This window comes from Schistocerca nitens, chromosome 2 (genome assembly GCF_023898315.1).
Source record: "Schistocerca nitens isolate TAMUIC-IGC-003100 chromosome 2, iqSchNite1.1, whole genome shotgun sequence".
Classification (NCBI taxonomy): domain Eukaryota; kingdom Metazoa; phylum Arthropoda; class Insecta; order Orthoptera; family Acrididae; genus Schistocerca; species Schistocerca nitens.
The window spans coordinates 33,964,510-33,984,901 of record NC_064615.1 but is presented as its reverse complement, the minus strand read 5'-3'; the positions used below and the strand labels follow the sequence as shown (position 1 = coordinate 33,984,901).

Genomic DNA, 20,392 nt, shown 5'->3' with positions numbered 1-20,392 from the left:
AATAACATCATAGGCAGGAGAATTATACTTTTTAGTCATTTTAGACAATGGTTACTGCAGAACTGGAGTGATTGCTTTATACTGACTGTAATAGCAACAGAAAATAAACACAATTGTGACTCTTTTTTTTTACAATAGAACAGTAAATAAACACAACTGTGACTTTTTTACAATCACTTTGTCATGACCTAATGAATTTCATCTGTTGGCAGTGTATGCAGTGTTTACACGACTAAATATAATGCATCTGTGTTTGGTAATCTGTCAGTGAATGCAACATTTGCTGCCACTGCGAAGAAATAATAATTGACTGTGGTGAACAGTAATTTAAAAGTGTCACAATTTCAGCCAGAGCCATGTTCTGGCAGCTCAGGTTTATTTGGGTATCTATTTTTGTTTGTTTCTTATTTAATAATGTTCCAAATTGTTTATGCCTCATTCTTGAAGTCTACACAAATGGACTATTCCAGTATCAAGAATCAGAGGACAAATTTTGCTGTCATCTTATCTTCATGAACTCACAGTTTAGGGATATTTAATATTTTATGTTCTAACTTACTACAAAATGGAATAACTTAATGTATCAGCAATATTCTAACATTGTAACGTGACTTTAGATGACAAACAACTTTCATCGGTGAGAATTAGACAGGCAGGAATGGGTTTATAATGTTGCCTGAACACCACAAACTGATTTGTCTCTAATGTTTTTTATTGCATGCAGTTCTTTACCAAGTTATAACAGACATGTTAACACGAAATCATCAGCTAATTACCGACTGTATGAAGCCAAGGGCATGCAGTTTCAAATAGGATCATATTTGTTACAGATCTGACATGTGAAAATGAACCATGACTAAATGTCTGTCTCAATTTTGAAAGTCAATAAACACTGTAATAGGGATTGTTCCCTTTTCATAATTTGACAGTCTAGTAGGCACCACTTCTGCTGGTGCTGTATTAAAGGTTTCTATGATTCTGTTATTGTAGTGATTCAGACACTTGTAGCTTCAGTATCTATAGCTGAGAAGCTTTGTCTTAAGTGAACTTACTAACTTATTCCAATCAATTTTGGTGAACTGCTTAATCATCTTAATTGTCCATTTATTGGTTTTACGTTGTACTAGCACTGTAGTGGAAAACAGTGCGGGAATTTGATCACTGCCAACACTTTTAGCTGTTTAACAAGGAGAGCACAGGTGAGCAATTGGAACAGAGCAGAGGATTTGGTCAGGAACAGGCAACCTTCTTGGTTGATAAACATGAGTGATTAGTTCATTAATCAGACAAGTGAGACATCATCAAGGACTCACTCAAGCACAACAGTTTCGGTGTTAGTGATATGATTGCCAAAGTTGGTATCCGTTGTATTAAAGTTACCTTTAAGGATTCAAATGTGGATCTTGCTGGTGGAACATAGGTAGAGATAATGTAGACAGAGCTATGCAGGGGGTTTTAAACCTCACAGCTACAATGTCTTGATTGTAGCTTTAATTTTAGCACGGGCAGGGCTTTTTTTTGTGCGTAATAGTGAATCAATCAACTCTGTAGTTGTTTTCGGTGGAGCGATAGTAAATCAAGCCTTGCAGACGTAGCTGCTGGGAGCTAGCTTTAGCTTCTGCAATGGCTATTGCATTATGTCTATTTTCTTGTTGTGAGAGGTGCTGCAATAGTGATATGTTTGTTGTTGAAATCATCAACGTATAGAAAGGAAAAGTCAGTTTTAATTTCTTAAGAGGTTATTTGCTATTGCTGATCATTAGATGGAGAGTGGGAAATGAACCCCTTATGTTGTGGCAGGGGAGAGGGATGCAGTTGTTTGGTTCATTTTGCTATGGAAATTTATGAGGTGTTTAGTCCCATTAGTTGTTTGTTAACTGCACTTGTTTCCTTAGTGATTAAGTTTCTTCTGTAAGAAAGAATATTGTGGAGAGTAACTTCAGTATCAAGTAGATTTAGCAGGACCCTCAGCTAGAAGATCAACAGATTCAACCTTTTTTGCAGTTTCAGGTGAGGTCAACTTTGTAGGTATTTCTGGGCAGACACAGAGGCAGAGCAGTGATCGTCTTGGTAGATAACACTTGGGCGCTACTGCAAGTGGTTATGATTTGCTGCCTGGTGCATTTGCAGCTCTTGATGGTGTCTCCACACTGCTCAGCATTAGGCAGGAATCTGCAACAGCAGGAGCACTTGCAGGGTTGCTTGGGTTTGGAGTAGGTGATGACACAGGTCGTGGTGGAACCCAATCCAAGGAGATAGTCCCACTTTCCTTTGTGGGATTTGATTACATGTAATTTTCATATAAACTCACTGGTGTGGCATAACTTGAACTTATTAACTAGAAAACAAAGTACTGGCACTGAGAAGTTTGAGTTAAGCCTAATATCTCTAATTGGGGATGGGAAAGTGGAAGAGATTGGGTGTAAAATTAATTACTAATGAGCAGTATTATTGTAGAATCCATATCTTTTGGGTTTGAGGTTCTAGATCGACTGATGAACATCTCAATGACATTTCATTGCTAAAACTGAGGGCAGGTTGAGAAAGGGGTAGCATCTAAAAATAATTTTAATTATCACAGCCCATTTTTAAATATGCCATCAGATAATAAGCTAGTAAGTTCAGTAAATTTTCATCATTTTCCTTCTGTCAGGTACCACTGTTGTATATATTTTTTGAACTGACAACGATTCATTCTCCACACCTAAGTATAGAATGTATTGTTTTAGCAATGACCATTGTTGGAGGGTCAGGTACTTTGGAGCCAAATATCAGGCAAGATGAACAACAACAACAACAACATACAATGCAGTTGTGGACAACTGAAATAAAAACATTTTGAAAGGAGTAGCAGAAATGAGAACATTACCTAGTGTGAGTCAATTTTATTTTACTGTAATTGACTTGAACCAGGCATCCACAGCTCGTGGTATAGTAGCTAGCATTTCTGCCCCAGGATCAAGGGGTCCCGGGTTTGATTCGCAGTTGGGTTGGGGATTTTCTCTGCCTGGGGAGTGGGTGTTTGTGTTGTCCGCATCACTCTGTCATCATTCAGGAAAATGGCAAGACTGAAAAGTGAAGCAATTGGGTGTTTGTATGGGTGCTGATAACTACACCATTGAGTGCCCCACAAACCAAAATCATCATCTTTGAACCAAGCAGTGCTCTCATTTGTGCTACTGCTTCTGAGTTGTTTTATACCAGTTTTACTCACACTACTTGAAAGTTTTATGTTTGACCACCATACGCTGGTGACTGGACAGGTTTGTGAGCTGTCCCCATACGTATCAACTACAAGTACTAAAGTTGTACCAAAGTCACACCATAAGCTCCTTTCTCTAACTTTTTATGTGCGGAATTAGAAAACTCTTATAATTTTGTTGATGTTGTGGTCTTCAGTCCAGAGACTGGTTTGATGCAGCTCTTCATGCTACTCTATCCTGTGCAAGCTTCTTCATCTCCCAGTACCTACTGCAACCTACATCCTTCTGAATCTGTTTAGTGTATTCAGCTCTTTGTCTCCCTCTATGATTTTTACCCTCCACGCTGCCCTACAATACTAAATTGGTGATCCCTTGATGCCTCAGAATATGTCCTACCAACCGATCCCTTCTTCTAGTCAAGCCGTGCCACAAATTTCTCTTCTCTATAATTTTGTAAAAAGGTTTAATAAAAATGAAATACCATTGAAAAAATACTAAAATGAATTGTATTGATTGTCACATCTTTATCCTGGAACTCGAATGCAGCTGTTGCTTGAACTTGCTTTGCTGTATCAACATCTCTGCTGTATTTGTGTGAAAATCAGCTGCACAGTTTTCAGGATAAGATATGAAGCCCACATTTAAGGCAAATTACAAAAAATTGAAGTAAGATGAAATGGTGTGATATATGTGAGGTTTATTTTCCATTTCACTTATTACTCTGCAACTGAAACAGTTTCTCAGCACAGATCAAGTGCCTCACATTTTCCATCACTCCAGTCACTCTTTTAACTCATTCTTAATCTTTTAATAGTAAAGCTGCTTTGATTGTATGTAGAATCATACATAGCTTTGACACGTAGCACTTTGGATGCAACATCACGGTTAACACTCTTTCCTTGCAATGATTTTTTACTACAGTCCAATTTTATAAATGCATAAGACCGCATCTCCGAAAGATACACCAATTTGTTATCACATTCTCTGAGTATGATCAAAGCAATTTTGCTGCTTCAGTGTTCCATTTGCTTCCATTGGTCAGATCCTGTAATACCTTGTGTTCTTGTGAAAAGCTGTCACAGCTTGAAGCCTGAAAGATCATCTTGTATTGTAGTGTCAGGGTAGTTTCCAGGCAACCTAACAAAATGGCATGGTGAAACCAACTGCCCAGTGAGACTTGATTCAAGAACATCATGGGTTACATGTTTAGCACAGTGACTGGCAAACATACTTAAGACTTTCACTGTGTTAGCATTTCATTTAGATGCTGTCAAGAGTTCCATTTGTGTTAATACACACGCAAAGGCCTGCTTCCTGTGATCTTATGACATCACATGTTCGAGCAATGCTGCTGATGAGCAATTGCAGAGTATACATCTGTTTACATGGGGTTTTCACTTACATGAACAGAGCATAGCTGCCTGTACACACCACGACTCACAACTCCCATAATTGTATTAATCAGTCACATTTGGCTTATTCTTGAATTCTTTTTTAATTAAGCAGAAAATCGAGCTGACTGGAACTTTGGAACAGCAAAAGTACTGAAGGAGCAAGCAGATTACGTATTCCCTCCACCTTTTCTTCTTACTTGCTCCACGGCTGTATCCACCTTCAGCGTCCTCTCGTCGACCTTTCAGATGCTATAAAACCACAGCGATGTAATAGCAAGAACTCCACTGTTGAACATGAGCGAGCTGTGTAGGCAACAGCTGTGGGTGGGAAGTACACCATTGCCACAAACTATATTACAGATAGAAGTATGTTTCGTAGTAGTAGTAGTTTCTTTTGATGCCATTTGGACGAAACTATGGCGTAGAAACGACACTGTTGACAACAGTATGTGTTGACGATAATGTACCTCTTTCGACTAATTCTTAAATCGTCTCTTTCTTTTTGGCCAGTTTTTGCGCCCTCTCAGTGCCTTGGCGTGGGCTCATCTCGGCATCCCCTTGGTACGGCCTTGACCGGTCCCACCTGGAAATGTCTACAGTGAAAAATAATAACAGTCGATGGCGGAAATGTTGTCATTTCAAATATGTTTGTCTGGCTTGGTATGACGCCAGCTCGCCGTGGAGCGTTTCTGTCTCGGGTACTTCGGCCGACGTTCGTCTGATGCTTTTTCTGACGTTTCGCCAGCACGAGTGGCTGGCATTGTCAAAATTTCACTCTCCATTGCTGGTGGTGGACTGGAGCCGAGCTCGCGGCTGCAAACCATGTACCTGGCGCGCCAACGTCCAAGGGCTTCTTCGCGGTCATTTCGTGTGCGGTTCTCGTCTTGCTACCTCCAACAGCCGTCGCTACAGCACGGGAAGCCAGGATCCGTTTCCTTGAGGCTTTCTTCTTTCTTGTTGAAGTTATTCTCATGTTTGTGTATTTCCATAGCTTCCCTGAGCAAGCAGGTGTGGTAGTTCTTCTCTACAGCCAGAACTTCGTTGTCGGCGAATTTTACTTAGCGGTCAGCCTCACACAGCGCGTGCTCTGTCACGGCCGATTTCTGCCCCAACCTGCAATGTCGCTTATGTTCTGTGATTCTGGTGTTGATTGATCGTCTAGTCATTCCGACATAGACTTTTCCGCATGTGCATGGTATGCGGTATATTTCCGACATTGCAAGTGGATCCGTTTTATCCTTTGCCAATCTGAGACACTCTTTGATCTTCTTTGTCGGTTTATAAATAGCCTTTGCGCCGTGTTTGCGCAGTATACGGCCGATTCTGTCCGTCACTCTAGGAATGTATGGCAGCAAGGCCGTACCCGACATTTATTTTTCTGATGTGTCACTTCGCCGAATATTTGACTCTGTTATGCTTCTATTATAACTTGTGGAGTGCCCATTGCTCCGCAGAACACTTTCCAGGTGTCTTGCTCGCGTTAACGAGCATATTGATCACGTCTCTTTTCTGGCTCGGGTGGCAATTTGATGGTTTGTGCAGGTATCGGTTCGTGTGTGTCGGTTTTCGGTAAGGGCTGTGTCCCAGGTTTTCACCATCCATTGTGACCAGCACATCTAGAAATGGTAGTTTTTTGTCCTGCGCAAAACAATAAGAATAACGTTCTACTGAGACCGATTGTTAGTTTTCCTGGCTCTCCGACATTTAAACTAACAAAATACTCGGCTGTCTGCTACACCCGCACGTGGAGAAGTCTGACACATATATGTAAAGGACTCAGGACATTTCATCGAGAATCTGAAGAAACTAAAACTTGCTTCTTTGTTTACGAAAATGCCACTCAGTGACTCTCTGGAAAACATCGGTTCCATTTTCCCGCAAGACATCACACAGCTATTTCAGGCATGTTTCACCATGAGCTATTTCACGTGAAATGGCAACTTCTACAACAGCTGGAAGGCGTCTCTATGGGTAGTCCTCTTGGTCCAGTGGTGGCAAACTTCTTCATGGAACAATTCGAAGCACAGGCATTGGGCTTGGCACCATGTAAAACTAAGGTGTGTACAGATACGTCGATGATACCTTCGTTGTGTGGAGCCCTGGTGAGGAACAGCTCGGTGACTTTCTAAAACACTTGATCAGCCTCCACGCCAACATAAAATTGACCATGGAAGTAGAAAAGGACAAAAACTACCATTTCTAGATGTGCTGGTCACAAGGGATGGTAAAAACCAGGGACACTGCGTGTATCGAAAACCGACACAAATTGCCCGATACCTGCACAGATTATGAAATCACCACCCGAGCCAGAAAAGAGGCATGATTAATATGTCCGTAACGCGAGCAAGACGAAATTGTGAACCACAGCACCTCAGACGCGGAATGAAAACACCTGGCAGCTTGTCAACAAGTAGCCACAGAAGTCTTAACAGTTTTGTATATGTAGATGTTTATATGTGTGTATACATTACTTACCCGAAAATAATCGTTTAGTGTGTGTATTATTGCATTACACGTTTCCGCTACTACGTATAAGGTAAAACTGCAATTGTAAATTTAAAGTCTTCGAAAGAATTGGCAGTGGCAGGGTATTGTACCATAACAGGTAAACGCTGACCTCGTGGAATTATGTATCTCATTGTGGTATTTTGTTTTTTGATCATGAGGATTTGAGCGTCCGCAGACATTTAACCTGAGGCTAGTGGAGGGGAGTGCAAGACTCTAAAATTTCTGTTTGTTATATAGATGAGTTGGTCAGTTTTGGGACGTATCCTGCCTCAAGAACTAAATCTTCTAGATGACACAAAAAACGTTATATCCCAGAGAATGGCGGTTAATCATTCAATATTTATTACACGTACATTACTTCGATACTATACTTAAAACAACAAACGATTATACAGCAATGGCTAAATTCATAGTAGTGCAACATTTGGCTAAACGAGAGATTAAGCAGAGCCTTGGGAAATCACTTCTAGAAGTGTATAAAAGTTTTGTAATGAATAAAAAAGCCGTACTCCAGATTCCAAAGGGAGAGGGAGAGTGGAAGAGGGGGGGAGTGCCTCTGCGTAGGGACGCATATGTACGTAGACAACCATTTCCAGTACTGTATCGCCGGCCGGAGTGGCCGTGCGGTTCTAGGCGCTACAGTCTGGAGCCGAGCGACCGCTACGGTCGCAGGTTCGAATCCTGCCTCGGGCATGGATGTGTGTGATGTCCTTAGGTTAGTTAGGTTTAATTAGTTCTAAGTTCTAGGCGACTGATGACCTCAGAAGTTAAGTCGCATAGTGCTCAGAGCCATTTGAACCAGTACTGTATCAACCGTTGGGCCATCAACACCGAAAAAGTTGTGGCTTTTTTTTGTCACTCTCAGTTCACTCAACAAGTTTTCATGAGTGATGTTTGACGCCCCTTGATCAAGTTTTTCGCCCACCTTATTTTTTGCTTGCAGCCAAGTAGAGAATTTATTACAGTAGCAGCGTCTTGAGCGTCGACGATCCGAACCACACTATTATTGCACAATTTACTGACCTGTGTAGGGAGTACGTCAATAATACTGCGCAACATTATTGCACAGTATTATTGACCATCTAGAGCCCGCTTTGTGATAGACTGTGGTCATACATAGCCCAACTTTTCTAATGTCGTAGTGGAGACAGAAAATTCCAGCCTTTTCACTTGTTTTCTTTCGGTGCATTTTCTGATATACTTGGTAATAAAATGTAGAGTAAGTCATTTGTGCTATATTTCTACGTACATCAAACTATTTTGATCTCGTAAAATTGCGTACTGAATGCAGAATGGATGTTTGTTTGGTTTGTTAACAGCTTTCGAACTATATCGTGTGTCATGGGGAACTTTTTACCTGGTATGAAAAGATCAACGTCCATTAGCACATCTTGTGATTTATATCAGATCTGATTTATATATTAACCTTTACTGTAGAAGGAATGCTACCTGTTTCGCAGCGAATTTGCAAATTTTGCATTTAAAAACAGCGCAGAAATCTTGTCCTCCTTTGTCTCTTGATGGAGGTTTACATATCTAAATTTATTTTTAATGCTGCAGCTTTGTGATAACTGATTCTTATACCGGTATGAACATCTGCAAACACAACGAGATTGTCATTGAAAGATGTAATACACCATCGCATCAATGTAAACTTCGTGCATGCTAGAGAAGTAGCTGTTTTCCGCTGACGCCTTTGTTATAGCTTTCAAAAATTTATTATGCATGCAGTCGACCTGAGACTTTTTCCGCTTTGATTGAAATTTGTCACCCATTACGGTATATATGCATGCCTGTTCGGAATCGTGTCTAGATTTCCACTGAACTTTTCAGCAGTCGCACGTCCCGAATTTGGAATGGTAAAGAAGCTTCCAAGAGCTGTTACTAGCAGTTGTAGGCTTAGCGAGGCCAAATTTGCTATAGGAATACATATATTATTAACAACGATAGTACATACACCTTTCCAACATCATGTACCGACAGTCCGGAACCGCGCGACTGCTACGGTCGCAGGTTCGAATCCTGCCTCGGGCATGGATGTGTGTGATGTCCGTAGGTTAGTTAGGTTTAAGTAGTTCTAAGTTCTAGGGGACTGATGACCACAGATGTTAAGTCCCATAGTGCTCAGAGCCATTTGAACCATCATGTACCGATGTATTCGGTATGCTATTAAATTTCATCTCGTCATTGAACTGAACAGGAAACGGGAATAAACATATGGCACATTGCATCCATTTAGGTTGAAATAGTAGTTCTAAATGTATTAAGAGTGACAGAAATGCTTCAGTTTCCATGTCACTCAGCTGATAAAAAACACAGCTAAATGCGTTGTCTTTTTTGATGTGTAGCGAGTTCGGCAGTAGAAATAAAACCATTACATTAGCAGAAAGACCAAATTACGCTTTTACTCAGAAAGAAGAAAGTGTTGCACAACATTTGCCGTCTGGCCTGCATTTTGTTATTTTAGGGTTTGGCCATGGTTTACTGTTAAAACACAATAAAGACACCTGCAATTCATCCAGCGGGGCACCTATAGAACTTCACTAGTAAAATTGTCTTTCATCAATTGGATTTATTTCATCAGAGAATTCTCTAGAGATGTTATCGAAATAATTAAAAATATTCCATAGCCTGACTGTTTCTACCTTACATATTCTAGCTGAACCTACAAAAAATCCCTGCAACACTGCAAAGGTTTTTGAAGTTTGATACTGACCCTTCACCTTCGTATCTATAAGGCCAAATATCCTGCTTAAGGTGACATTAACTGCAGACATGCACGAGCGATTTCCAATTTCGTGAACTGGGATGAAAATTAATGTAGTTGTTAGGAGTCAAAGGAAGATGTTTTATTTTAGTTAACGGCAGTCATCTTAACCAATTGACGCAGTAGCTGAATTTACGATGATAGGGATTGAATATTCATTGTTAATTACTGTAATGTTACTTATATGTGTTTGTTCAAATATGTTGTAGAGCACCAGTGCAGAAGCGATCAACTGTATTCGTGCTTCGGGCGGCAAAGACCATACCTACATCGATAGCGGACAGCAGTAGCAGCTCGAGCAGCAAGATCTTGCAATAGTAGCAGCCGACCACGAAGTGAAGAATCGACGATCATTTGAAATGATGGCTTAATTGTTGAAAGTAATGGTATAACTGTACATTTGTTTGTGTAAGTCGTTCCAAAATGGTTTAAATGGGTCTTATGCTTAGTTAATCGTGGAGAAGTCGCACTGGGCATCTAGTTCACATTGGGACTTCTCAGTGTAGGTGACCTGCTGACCTTTACAATAAGAGAAACAACTTTTTGGGGAGGGCAACCACCGCTCAGAGACATTCTGAATAACAGCAACAACATTCAGCACTCAGTAACCGTTCAAATTATCATACAAATTACAACAACTAAAAAGTCAAGAATGATAAAGTGTTTCCAAAAGCAGCATAGTTGTATGCAGGTGCTTTACTCGCAGCTACCGATTTCCCGTCAATGTAGACGCATCTTCACGTTTATCTGTCAAAAAATACAAAGCACTGTGTGAAATTTACAATTTAGCAGATGTATAATACTCAAATACTACTCCTTTAGTAGTTTTATAATACTGATGTAAAGTAGATTATATTTTATTTTTCATTTGTACCTACAATAAACTACATATTTTTAAAGTTATGTAAAACGATTCCCAGTCTTCGGTTGTATTCCTGCTCGACTTCCCCCTTGCAGCTGCTTATGTGTTTACTTTGCTTGACTTCATCGACGTGGCCTTCCGCCTTCAAGTGTATTACTGACCTCCATGGTCTGCTTACACCACATCGGCTTGTTATCTATACGGCGGAAGTAAGCACATTACACGAGATTTTAAGTTTTACTTCATTGGTTTTTTACAGTTTGTGTCTATCGGATCTCATAATATATCCCACGTGGTATTACCCGGTAGGCCTAAGCTATTTTTAAGATCTCTTCCATTCTCTACGTTTTGGGTCCTTACTGGATTATTATTTTTGGGATAATATTTCCCGTGTACTTATAGTACCATTCCTAGACGTTAGTTATTTTTAGGCATTTTATCTCTGTTCACAGTAATGTTCCACTCATTATTAGTGTCTCTTCTGCTTTTTTCTAGGCCTGACTCATTCAGCAGTCATGATTTGCACATTTTACAAGCTTCCTTTGGGTGCATTCAATTTGATTCCGACAACCCACCATTGTGGTTTGACTTTTAACGTGAATTATTTCCCGAGAGCTGAGACTCCGTAACGGTTCATATAGATATGGAAATATGTATAACGATTGTGAGTGCTCGTCATTGCTTCTTGTGGAATGTCATCACTATGGCTCTGTATTTCTAACACTTAAAAATTTCACACAGTGATTTGTATTTTTGACAGATACACCTGAAGATGCGTCTATACTGACGCGAAACCGGTAGTTTCGAAATAAAGCACCTTTATACGGCTATGCGGCTTTCGGATACACCTCATCATTCTTGACTTTTTAATTGTTGTAATTTTTATGATAATTTGAACGGTTACTGAATGTTGTTATGGTTATTCATGCAGTTACAATGATCTATAGAACGGATAGTCGCAGCGGAGTAGTGGAACTTTCAATGGTAGTATAGTTTGAATACTTAAAGTCCGAGCAACTATTCGCTCGAGGAAGCTGACTGATTGGTTTAATTTTGCGAGTTTCCACCAGTGAGAACTGTCTAGTGGTTCCCATTGTGAAACATTGAATGGCTAGTTATGGAGATGTGGAAACGTAATGGTAAAGAGAGGGCTTAAGTAATTTGTTGGGTGATCGAAGTGTTTCATAGTGAGTATTGCACTGAGACCAAGCACTCATTTGTGGATACGTGATTGGACTGAAGGTCAAATGTTGATCTAGATTGCTCCATATTTACTAGCTAGTGTTCCTGTTTAGCAAGTTCAGAGGTAATTGAGTAATGCTGTAATTCTGTACATGTGGTTGGCGCATTCTGGGAGAATTGGATGCTAGCTGTGTTACTTGGAGGTATTGTGCACACTAAGAGGATAGTGTGGTGCGCTATTGTTGTAGAAAATGTATCGGACTGGTGGTTGGTTTGAGCGATATTGATTCAATTTGCAACTTGGTTAAACAGGCAGCAGGGAATATCGGAACGAAACTACCTATTGGTCGTACAGTGTTGATCGCCCGTAAACTTCCAAGATCTTTCCCTTCAGGTTAAGAAGTAACACATTGGAATCACTTACGCAGGCATATCACAGTATTATGATTACTTTCATTTTCTATAAGTGGCGAGTGACCATTAAATTAGGAAGTGATAATGGGACGCGATTCGCCAACACCCGAAGTAGTTTAAATTTTGCTTGGATTGTATAGGTTCTGCGCCCAAGTGGAGTGGCACTTAGGTTTTTTTTCTATTTTAAATCGCTCGATTTCTGATATAATGGAAAAGTTTTAAAAAAAGCTTTGGTACGTCAAACAAAAATAAAGAAGTCCTGCACATTATTTGCAAATAAATGAGTTCTCCTCAAAAGCTATTCGAGTTCCAATAAAAACAAACTGTAAGGAAACTTTCAGAAATTCGTAAGAGAGATTTAGAAACAAAGATATTATTGGTTTGCTACTAGTTACTGGAACGAAAGAAACAAAATTCAGAAGTACAGTGTTTTAGTATTACGTCTGACTTGGTGATATTATTTGGGTAGAATGTCATACAAAATGAAAATAACTAAAGAAGGAAACATTATCCTTATAGATGCTTACTACCGAAAGAAATATTTCATGGCAAAATGTTTGAGAAAATAAAATAAATAATAACTTAAATATTTATTTTAAACCGAAATAAAACAGAGGTAAACATTGTCGATAAAAATTGCATCGCTGACTTAACATTCAATTATTTCTTTGGTTTAAAAAGGTCGGCATTACTTCACAATCTAATTTGAAGCTGTTACATTATGTGTTATGACGTGTCGCAAGTAAAAGAAATTTCTTAAGCGGTAAGTCTGATCATGATTAATTAACTTTCAGTGATAGATGGTTACTTAATTTTATATTTAATTAGAGAGATATCTACTAGTGTAACGTAGGATTCACGAAGGGCAAAGGTTTTTTTGAACTGCGCGTTAAGATGCGCCTTCTTATGACAGTTTTAGTCAAAGAAAAAAAATCAATGATAATAAACTTCAATCGATTCTTAGTCTAAATAAATCATATAAAGCTACATCTTGACGAAACGGCACAGAGATCATTCATGAATAGTTTTTTTGAGTACAAGTGATAGATAATACGTAGCTAAAATATTTTGTTTTATACTATTAAACGTACCCATGGATACATATTACTTACAACAGCGCGTTATTTTGTAGAACACGAAAGAAAAGGTTTGACAGTATTACATCATTCAGTAAAGCATTTAACTGTAGCGATGGTTCGTTATTTAAAAGTCCAGCTATGTACTTGCAACTTAACACCTAATACTAATGATCAATAGGCAGTACAGACGCGATAGTACGAGCAGCTCCTTGTGCGAAATTTAAATTAAATAAAAATGAAAGTTGAGCTGGAGCGGAGTAACATCAGATTTGTTCACATATGTATGAACGTCGTAAGCGTTGTTTCCTAATTCAGGTTGTGAAGCATCGTTCGTTACAGGATATGCTTCTTCTAAAACTGTACAAGGAGTGTTGACTGCCGCCAGCATTGTGTAATCAGCCACATTACGAGAAGTGGTGATCCCGAGCTACCACGGCATAAGGTAGCGATTGTCTGAGACTTAATTACGTAGGTATTCTTCCGACACGGTGCAAGTTCTTGCACTGTGTGAGACGATGTTGCTATTTCCTCATTGCTCTTTTTGTGACCCTATCACCTCTGGGAAATGGAAATAACAAAATTGTTGTACCAAGTGGCACCTGCCGACGCAAACATTTATTGCTCAGAAGACCTCAGACATTAGCGTGAAATCTGCAGAACGCGCAAGTTTGAGGCAGTTCAGTTGCTTATATCTCCGAAACAGTTCGGTAATCTGTGTCTTGATGGTTAAACTGGATTAATTGTTTCAACAACAGTGGTAGTAGAGCGCAACAGTGCTGTGGAACTTTTGATGTATGATGTTGGTAAATATTATATTTACAGATTTTGGCGTGTCGTGAGTCGAATACTTTGTTCCAAATTTGCAGACACTGTGAATAGATATCCGGTAGTGAATCTAAGATACTTAGCTCAAGATTAATTCTAGGATCTTCAAGTGTCTTTGTCAGTAGTTAACCACTCGTCGAGTCGCTGCGCGTATCCTCTTCGTGCTTGTGTTCGTAACCCTATCTCGCAGAACCGAAACCAAATCCAAAGTTGAAACAACACACAGAAAACAAGCTAGCGACAGGGAGGAAGATTGTGGCAAGGACCTGGTGAAGGATAATGTCACACAGCAGTTACATACATCACATCGTGACAAATGCACACCAAATAAAATTTTATAGCGACCTAACTCAACAAATTTATTTACAAAACTTGTACCTTAGGCAACGATCTCCAGTATGTTTTGTAAGTTCCCTTCCAACGTTTGAAGAGTGTGTTCATTTTATTGTCTCAAATAACAAAATCACACTTGTATGAGCAGAATATTCTAATCGCACCCAGACACACAACATGGTAAGGTACACATGGATGTGATTTTTAGATGGCTTTCTATAAGTTCCCACATGAGCAGCCACTACCACCACACAACAAGCGAAGAAAAACTAGGCATCACGCGAACCTGAGAAAAAGAGTTCTTTTTTGTGTCGCGAGGACATTAATAACATTGCGAAATGAGACCAGTAATGATTTTAAGAGGGTACAATTTATCGATGTGTTCTAAATTCCACTAAAGACCCATTAATAATGAAAGCTGCAAGAAGCAGCCTTTCAACGTGTTTCATCCGCTATTGCTGGCACCCCTTCCAGAGCGCCGTCCCCGACGACATACGTACCGGGAGATCGAGCGAATTCCTGCAGGCGATAGAAATCGGCGAGATCTTTGGCACTGCACAGCGGCGTGTCTACAGTGTGGGTGTTGTTGAAGAGGCTGTAGTTGACCTCGTACGCCTGGCGCTCCTTGTTGTACGCGACCATGGGCTCGAAGCGGTGGCCCCAGAGGATCTCCGTGGGCAGGTAGGAAGAGCGCGCCTGCGTCGTCTGGCCCGTGGATTCGATGGTGCCCTCGAGGATGACGACTATCTCGAAGCGGCTCTCCGATTTGGTGTCGAGCAGGTCTGCGGCCGAGAGGCTGTAGAGCGGGCTGGTCTCGGTGATGCGGTGGATGACGGTCATGGGCCAGATGAAGAAGAGGTTGTTGTCGCCGTCGTCGGTGCCCACGTCGAGCTCCCACTGCGACTGCGCCAGCTCCTCGCCCTCCTTGGTGCGCCGCGTGCGGATCAGCTGCGCGCGCACTGTCGCGCCGATGATGTGCGACTTGCGCATGTCGCCCACGCGGAACATGAGCGCCAGCAGCCCGTCCCGCAGGCAGATGACGGCGTTCCGGCTGAACAGCAGCGTCTGCGTCCGCTGCTTCGGCCGCGACATCTTGGCGAACACGATACCCACCTGCGAACAGAACGCCGCACGCAATGACGATGATACACCGTACACTGACGAAAAAATCGCGGCACCATTAAATAATTAATATAGAGTAATGAAATTTGGGGAATACATTTGTCTAGGTAACATACACTACTCGCAATTAAAATTGCTGCACCGCGAAGATGACGTGCTACAGACGCGAAATTTAACCGACAGGAAGGAGATGCTGTGATATGCAAATGATAAGCTTTTCAGAGCATTCACACAAGGTTGGCGCCGGTGGCGACACCTACAACGTGGTGACATGAGGAAAGTTTCCAACCGATTTCTCATACACAAACAGCAGTTGACCGGCGTTGCCTGGTGAAACGTTGTTGTGATGCCTCGTGTAAGGAGGAGAAATGCGTACCATCACGTTTACGACTTTTATAAAGGTTCGATTGTAGCCTATCGCGATTGCGGTTTATCGTATCGCGACATTGCTGCTCGCGTTGGTCGAGATCCAATGACTGTTAGCCGAATATGGAATCGGTGGGTTCAGGAGGGTAATACGGAACGCCGTGCTGGATCCCAACGTCCTCGTATCACTAGCAGTCGAGATGACAAGCATCTTATCCGCATGACTGTAACGGATCGCGCAGCCATGTCTCCATCCCTGAGTCAACAGATGGGGACGTTTGCAAGACAACAACCATCTGCACGAACAGTTCGATGACGTTTGCAGCAGCATGAACTATCAGCTCGGAGACCGTGGCTGCGGTTACCCCTGACGCTGCATCACAGACAGGAGCGCCTGCGTTGGTGTACTGAACGACGAACCTGGGTGCACGAATGGCAAAACGTAATTTTTTCGGATGAATCCAGGTTCTGTTTACAGCATCATGATGGTCGCATCCGTGTTTGGCGACATCGCGGTGAGCGTACATTGGAGGCGTGTATTCGTCATCGCCATACTGGCGTACCACCCGGCGTGATGGTATAGGATGCCGTCGGTTACACATCTCGGTCACCTCTTGTTCGCATTGACGGCACGTTGAACAGTGGACGTTACATTTCAGTTGTGTTACGACCCGTGGCTCTACCTTTCATTCGATCCCTGCTACTACCGCCACTCTTATGCGACTGACGTGAAATTTGAATAGACATCATTTTTCAGATGTAGGAACATACCCAAGACTCCAGTTTAAGTCGCACAACTCCTTCTTGGTGTTGCCTTTTTTTTATCGTCATTGTACGAAAGTGTTTTGATAAGTCTGGTAAATTGCCATGAAAGAATGGAAATTTTTTTATGTGCTTTCATGATTGGTAAGCTTGACTGCTGCAAGGATCGTATAAGGAATTTCAACAATGTAGAGAGTACACTTCATTGTAGACGGCCGTCTGAACTAGTCAGTGTGTCGACTGTGATTGAAAATGGAGAAAACCGAGTTTCGTGCTGTTATTATACATTTTCAATTTGAAGGGCTGGACTGTGGCACAAATCAAAAACCGAACTGGATGAAGTTCTGTTGTTGAAAGTCTCCGAGTCATGACAGCATGCAAATATGTCCATGCAGACTTCCAATTTCCCAAAACAGCTTTGCCAGCTTTCAAATGCGAAGCGCAAACGGCTGTAGGCGGAAACAATAGCGAGCTATAGAGCTATGGTGAGATGTTGCCACAGAGCTGTTTACAGAACACGCTGTAGCAGCTCCGGTGCCGCGAATCAACTGCGTCCAGCGTACAGAAACTATCAAGCACGCTGTTCTTAATCTTATACATTTGTACATTATGCATATTTCTTTGTGCGACTGTTTTATAATTTCAAAGGTTTTCTCACGAATACGTGTAAATGAAATTTTTTACAAACACAGTTCATTTTTTGTGTTCGTTTCTATAGAAAATTGGCAAAATGAATACCCGGGCAATGCTGTTTGTCAGCAAGTACTTAAATATCAGTGGCGCTATCACTGATACTTGCTTTCAACAGTATTTCAAATATGATACGACTATCGTACGTTTGATTTACGTTGAGAAGTTCTAACAGAGGTAAAATGTCGAATTTGAAAATCCAGATTTCGTGTCGCTCGAATGCTACTGTATGTTCAACCAGCAGCGCATACACAAAAACCTCAAGGAGGGGGTGCTAAGGATATCTTGGGCTACCTTTACTTTTACTGTAATAAAAAATAATCAAGTCACATGCAAAGTTTAAGAAAGTTTTATTTAAACTGATTATACACATATACAAGACAGTGCCCTCTTATGATATAAAAAAGTTGCAATTGTGGTTCTCTTCCTTAAACGATGAATTCTATGTGCCTTTTCTTCCTGGCAAATTGGTTAATTATATCGTCAATAGGACAATCAATGTCAGGGTGAGTGTTCAACAGAGTTAAGCCATTAAGTCGATCCTCCTCCATTGTCGAACTCAGCCATGTCTTTGTACGGCGCTATGTTGAAGAACTTCTTTCTACTGTAGCAATAGGTGCAGGTAGACAAGCAAATATTTTGTACAGCTTGTGAAAAGTAGGATAGTCAGATCTAGGGCAAACAGAACGCTTGCATAACAGAATGACGACCATTAAGGGCTTCTATACTCGTTTAGTTGTATTGAAGAATCTCTCCCATTAGTCTCTTTCTGATCACAAAGAGTGATTCTTCTTCAAAGAACGGTAGTTCAGTTAAGCGCAGATTCAATTTATGTGCCAGATCATTATCGTTTTGTTTCAGTAGTTAAGAGGGCAAAAGTATGTTGAATTTTAAATGATAAATATTTTGTTCAGCCTAACGTTCTCTCATGTCAGTCATAACATGGTCCAGTGCTGGAATAAAAACAGTTCTTTTCCAATATGTGATAGCACCATCATTATGCTCGCAGTTTTCCCTGTGTCTTTGTCTGTCTGTAAGACGAGGACCACTCACCTCTACGTCTAACTCTTCCATAACTGCCCCCTCCTCTTCAACAAAACGAGCAAAGTGGCTATCAGCATTAGCTCTCATGCTGTCATGCACCTTGAGCGTCGCATATAATTTTGCTTCTGCCATCGCGACGTCCAAGCTAGAGTCTTGTACGATTTTGCTGACTGGATATGTTATGCTCATAATATCACTAAGTGTAAACACAGTGATAATAAACTCGCATTTAGAGAGAGCTCGAAGGAGAATATTGGCTTTGGCAGCCAACACCGTACTTCTTTAAGACCTTTGCAAACAGCCCATTTCAATTCTGACGTACTAACTGAGCAACCATCACAGCCTATACCCACACAGTTCTCCAGTTACAGAGAAAGGCTTTCCATTCTCCTTAGAATCGTAGTGCCTAATACTTCACCAGTAACGCTACGCTCTTCATCTTGACTCTCTTGGGGTTAAATTGTCTCGATAACATAACTGTTTCACAGCGTGAAATAAGTTCGTTACACGTTATTTTACTTGTGTAAGTGGCGTTCGCTTTGGCGGTCTCAAGGTGATGTTTTAGTTGCAGGTCTCCAGCGTCAATTCTAAATCTTAGGAGAGCTCTAAAATTTCCCTCGTTACTCATTATACTTTCACGATCATTTTCGTTTCCTAGTAGACTCCCATCATCTCTATGACCCCGCAGAGAAATATTTTGCTTTCCATGAAATATGATTGTTTTTATTATAGGTACAAGACGGTCTCTGTTTTCCCTAACGCTTTCCATTCTCTGTCTTGACAATTGAATTGTGACCTCAAGTTCGCGGTTGTCTCGTGTCGCCAAAAATAATTTTGCATCTGTTGACGCTTCAACGTGGTACTTGAGCTGAGAGTGGGTCTCAAGGTCACCAAATTTACCAGTAAATTTTGGTAATGTGTTAGTATTTCAGTCACAGGTTACTTGGTGATAATGGATTTCTTTCCTCCAACCTTTCTAATATTCACAAAAATTGAACAGTTAATGCAAAGAAGTCCTTTTTTAACTTGTGAGAACACCAGCGATGGATACTGTTGAAAGTGATTATCATGCACTTGTCTGCATTCAACCCGTCCCCTCTTGTTGTGCTCGGAAGTAGGAAAGATATAACCTTTTTCAGGTTTCCTTGGAGCTGTGAGAAGCTCGTGTTTTATATCATCACTAATATTTATTGACCCTAATATATCCCAATAATTGCCAATAACCGTGGGATTAAAGGAATCACTCGATGAACTTTGTTGTGTAAGTTTCGACGAGTTTTGGACTCTGCCTGTACATCTGGTGGTGTTTTTGCGGCTGAATGGTGACCGGAATCTTGAGATGTTTCTACTTTTCTTTTTCTTATTACATAACGATCCATTTTATTATACTGTTACGACGTAGGTAAATTAGATGCCAATTATTCTCGAATATACACTTTATTCGCACTGAAAAATGCAACACTAGTACACTTAGCTCTAAAACACACACGATCAAACTCCGCGTATTTTTAATATCACTAAGCACAACACTGACTAGAGTCCGTAGTAATAGCCAATAATCGCAGTTCTTCACTTTTTACGAGTTACAAGTTATCGCGACGATTGTAGCTTTCAAACTGACTACCTGGCAGCGACTCTGCTTCCTTTGTATATGTGACTCCGTTGTTTCGACAACATTCGCTGCCAGAATGATCGTTTCCAGACTTTAATGGAGTGTGAACAAATACCTACTGTGAAAGCGACAAGCCAATATGTACCTTACGACGTATAATATAAGGGCAAGTTTCCAATAATGGCGTCATCCGGCAATTTATGTGTGTGGAACTTTTATTGTCGATTCG

At 40.8% G+C, this 20,392-nt stretch overlaps 1 protein-coding gene across 2 annotated transcripts in view; it reads right to left on the bottom strand.

Moving 5' to 3' along the window:
- The window catches only part of LOC126235693 (G protein-activated inward rectifier potassium channel 3-like), a 113,163-nt gene that overhangs the window by 32,183 nt on the left and 60,588 nt on the right, over positions 1–20,392 (bottom strand). For both annotated transcript variants that reach the window (XM_049944436.1, XM_049944437.1), the window contains exon 4: positions 15,068–15,680. In XM_049944436.1, the coding sequence (XP_049800393.1) occupies positions 15,068–15,680 (613 nt within the window). The remainder of the gene's footprint in view (positions 1–15,067; positions 15,681–20,392) is intronic.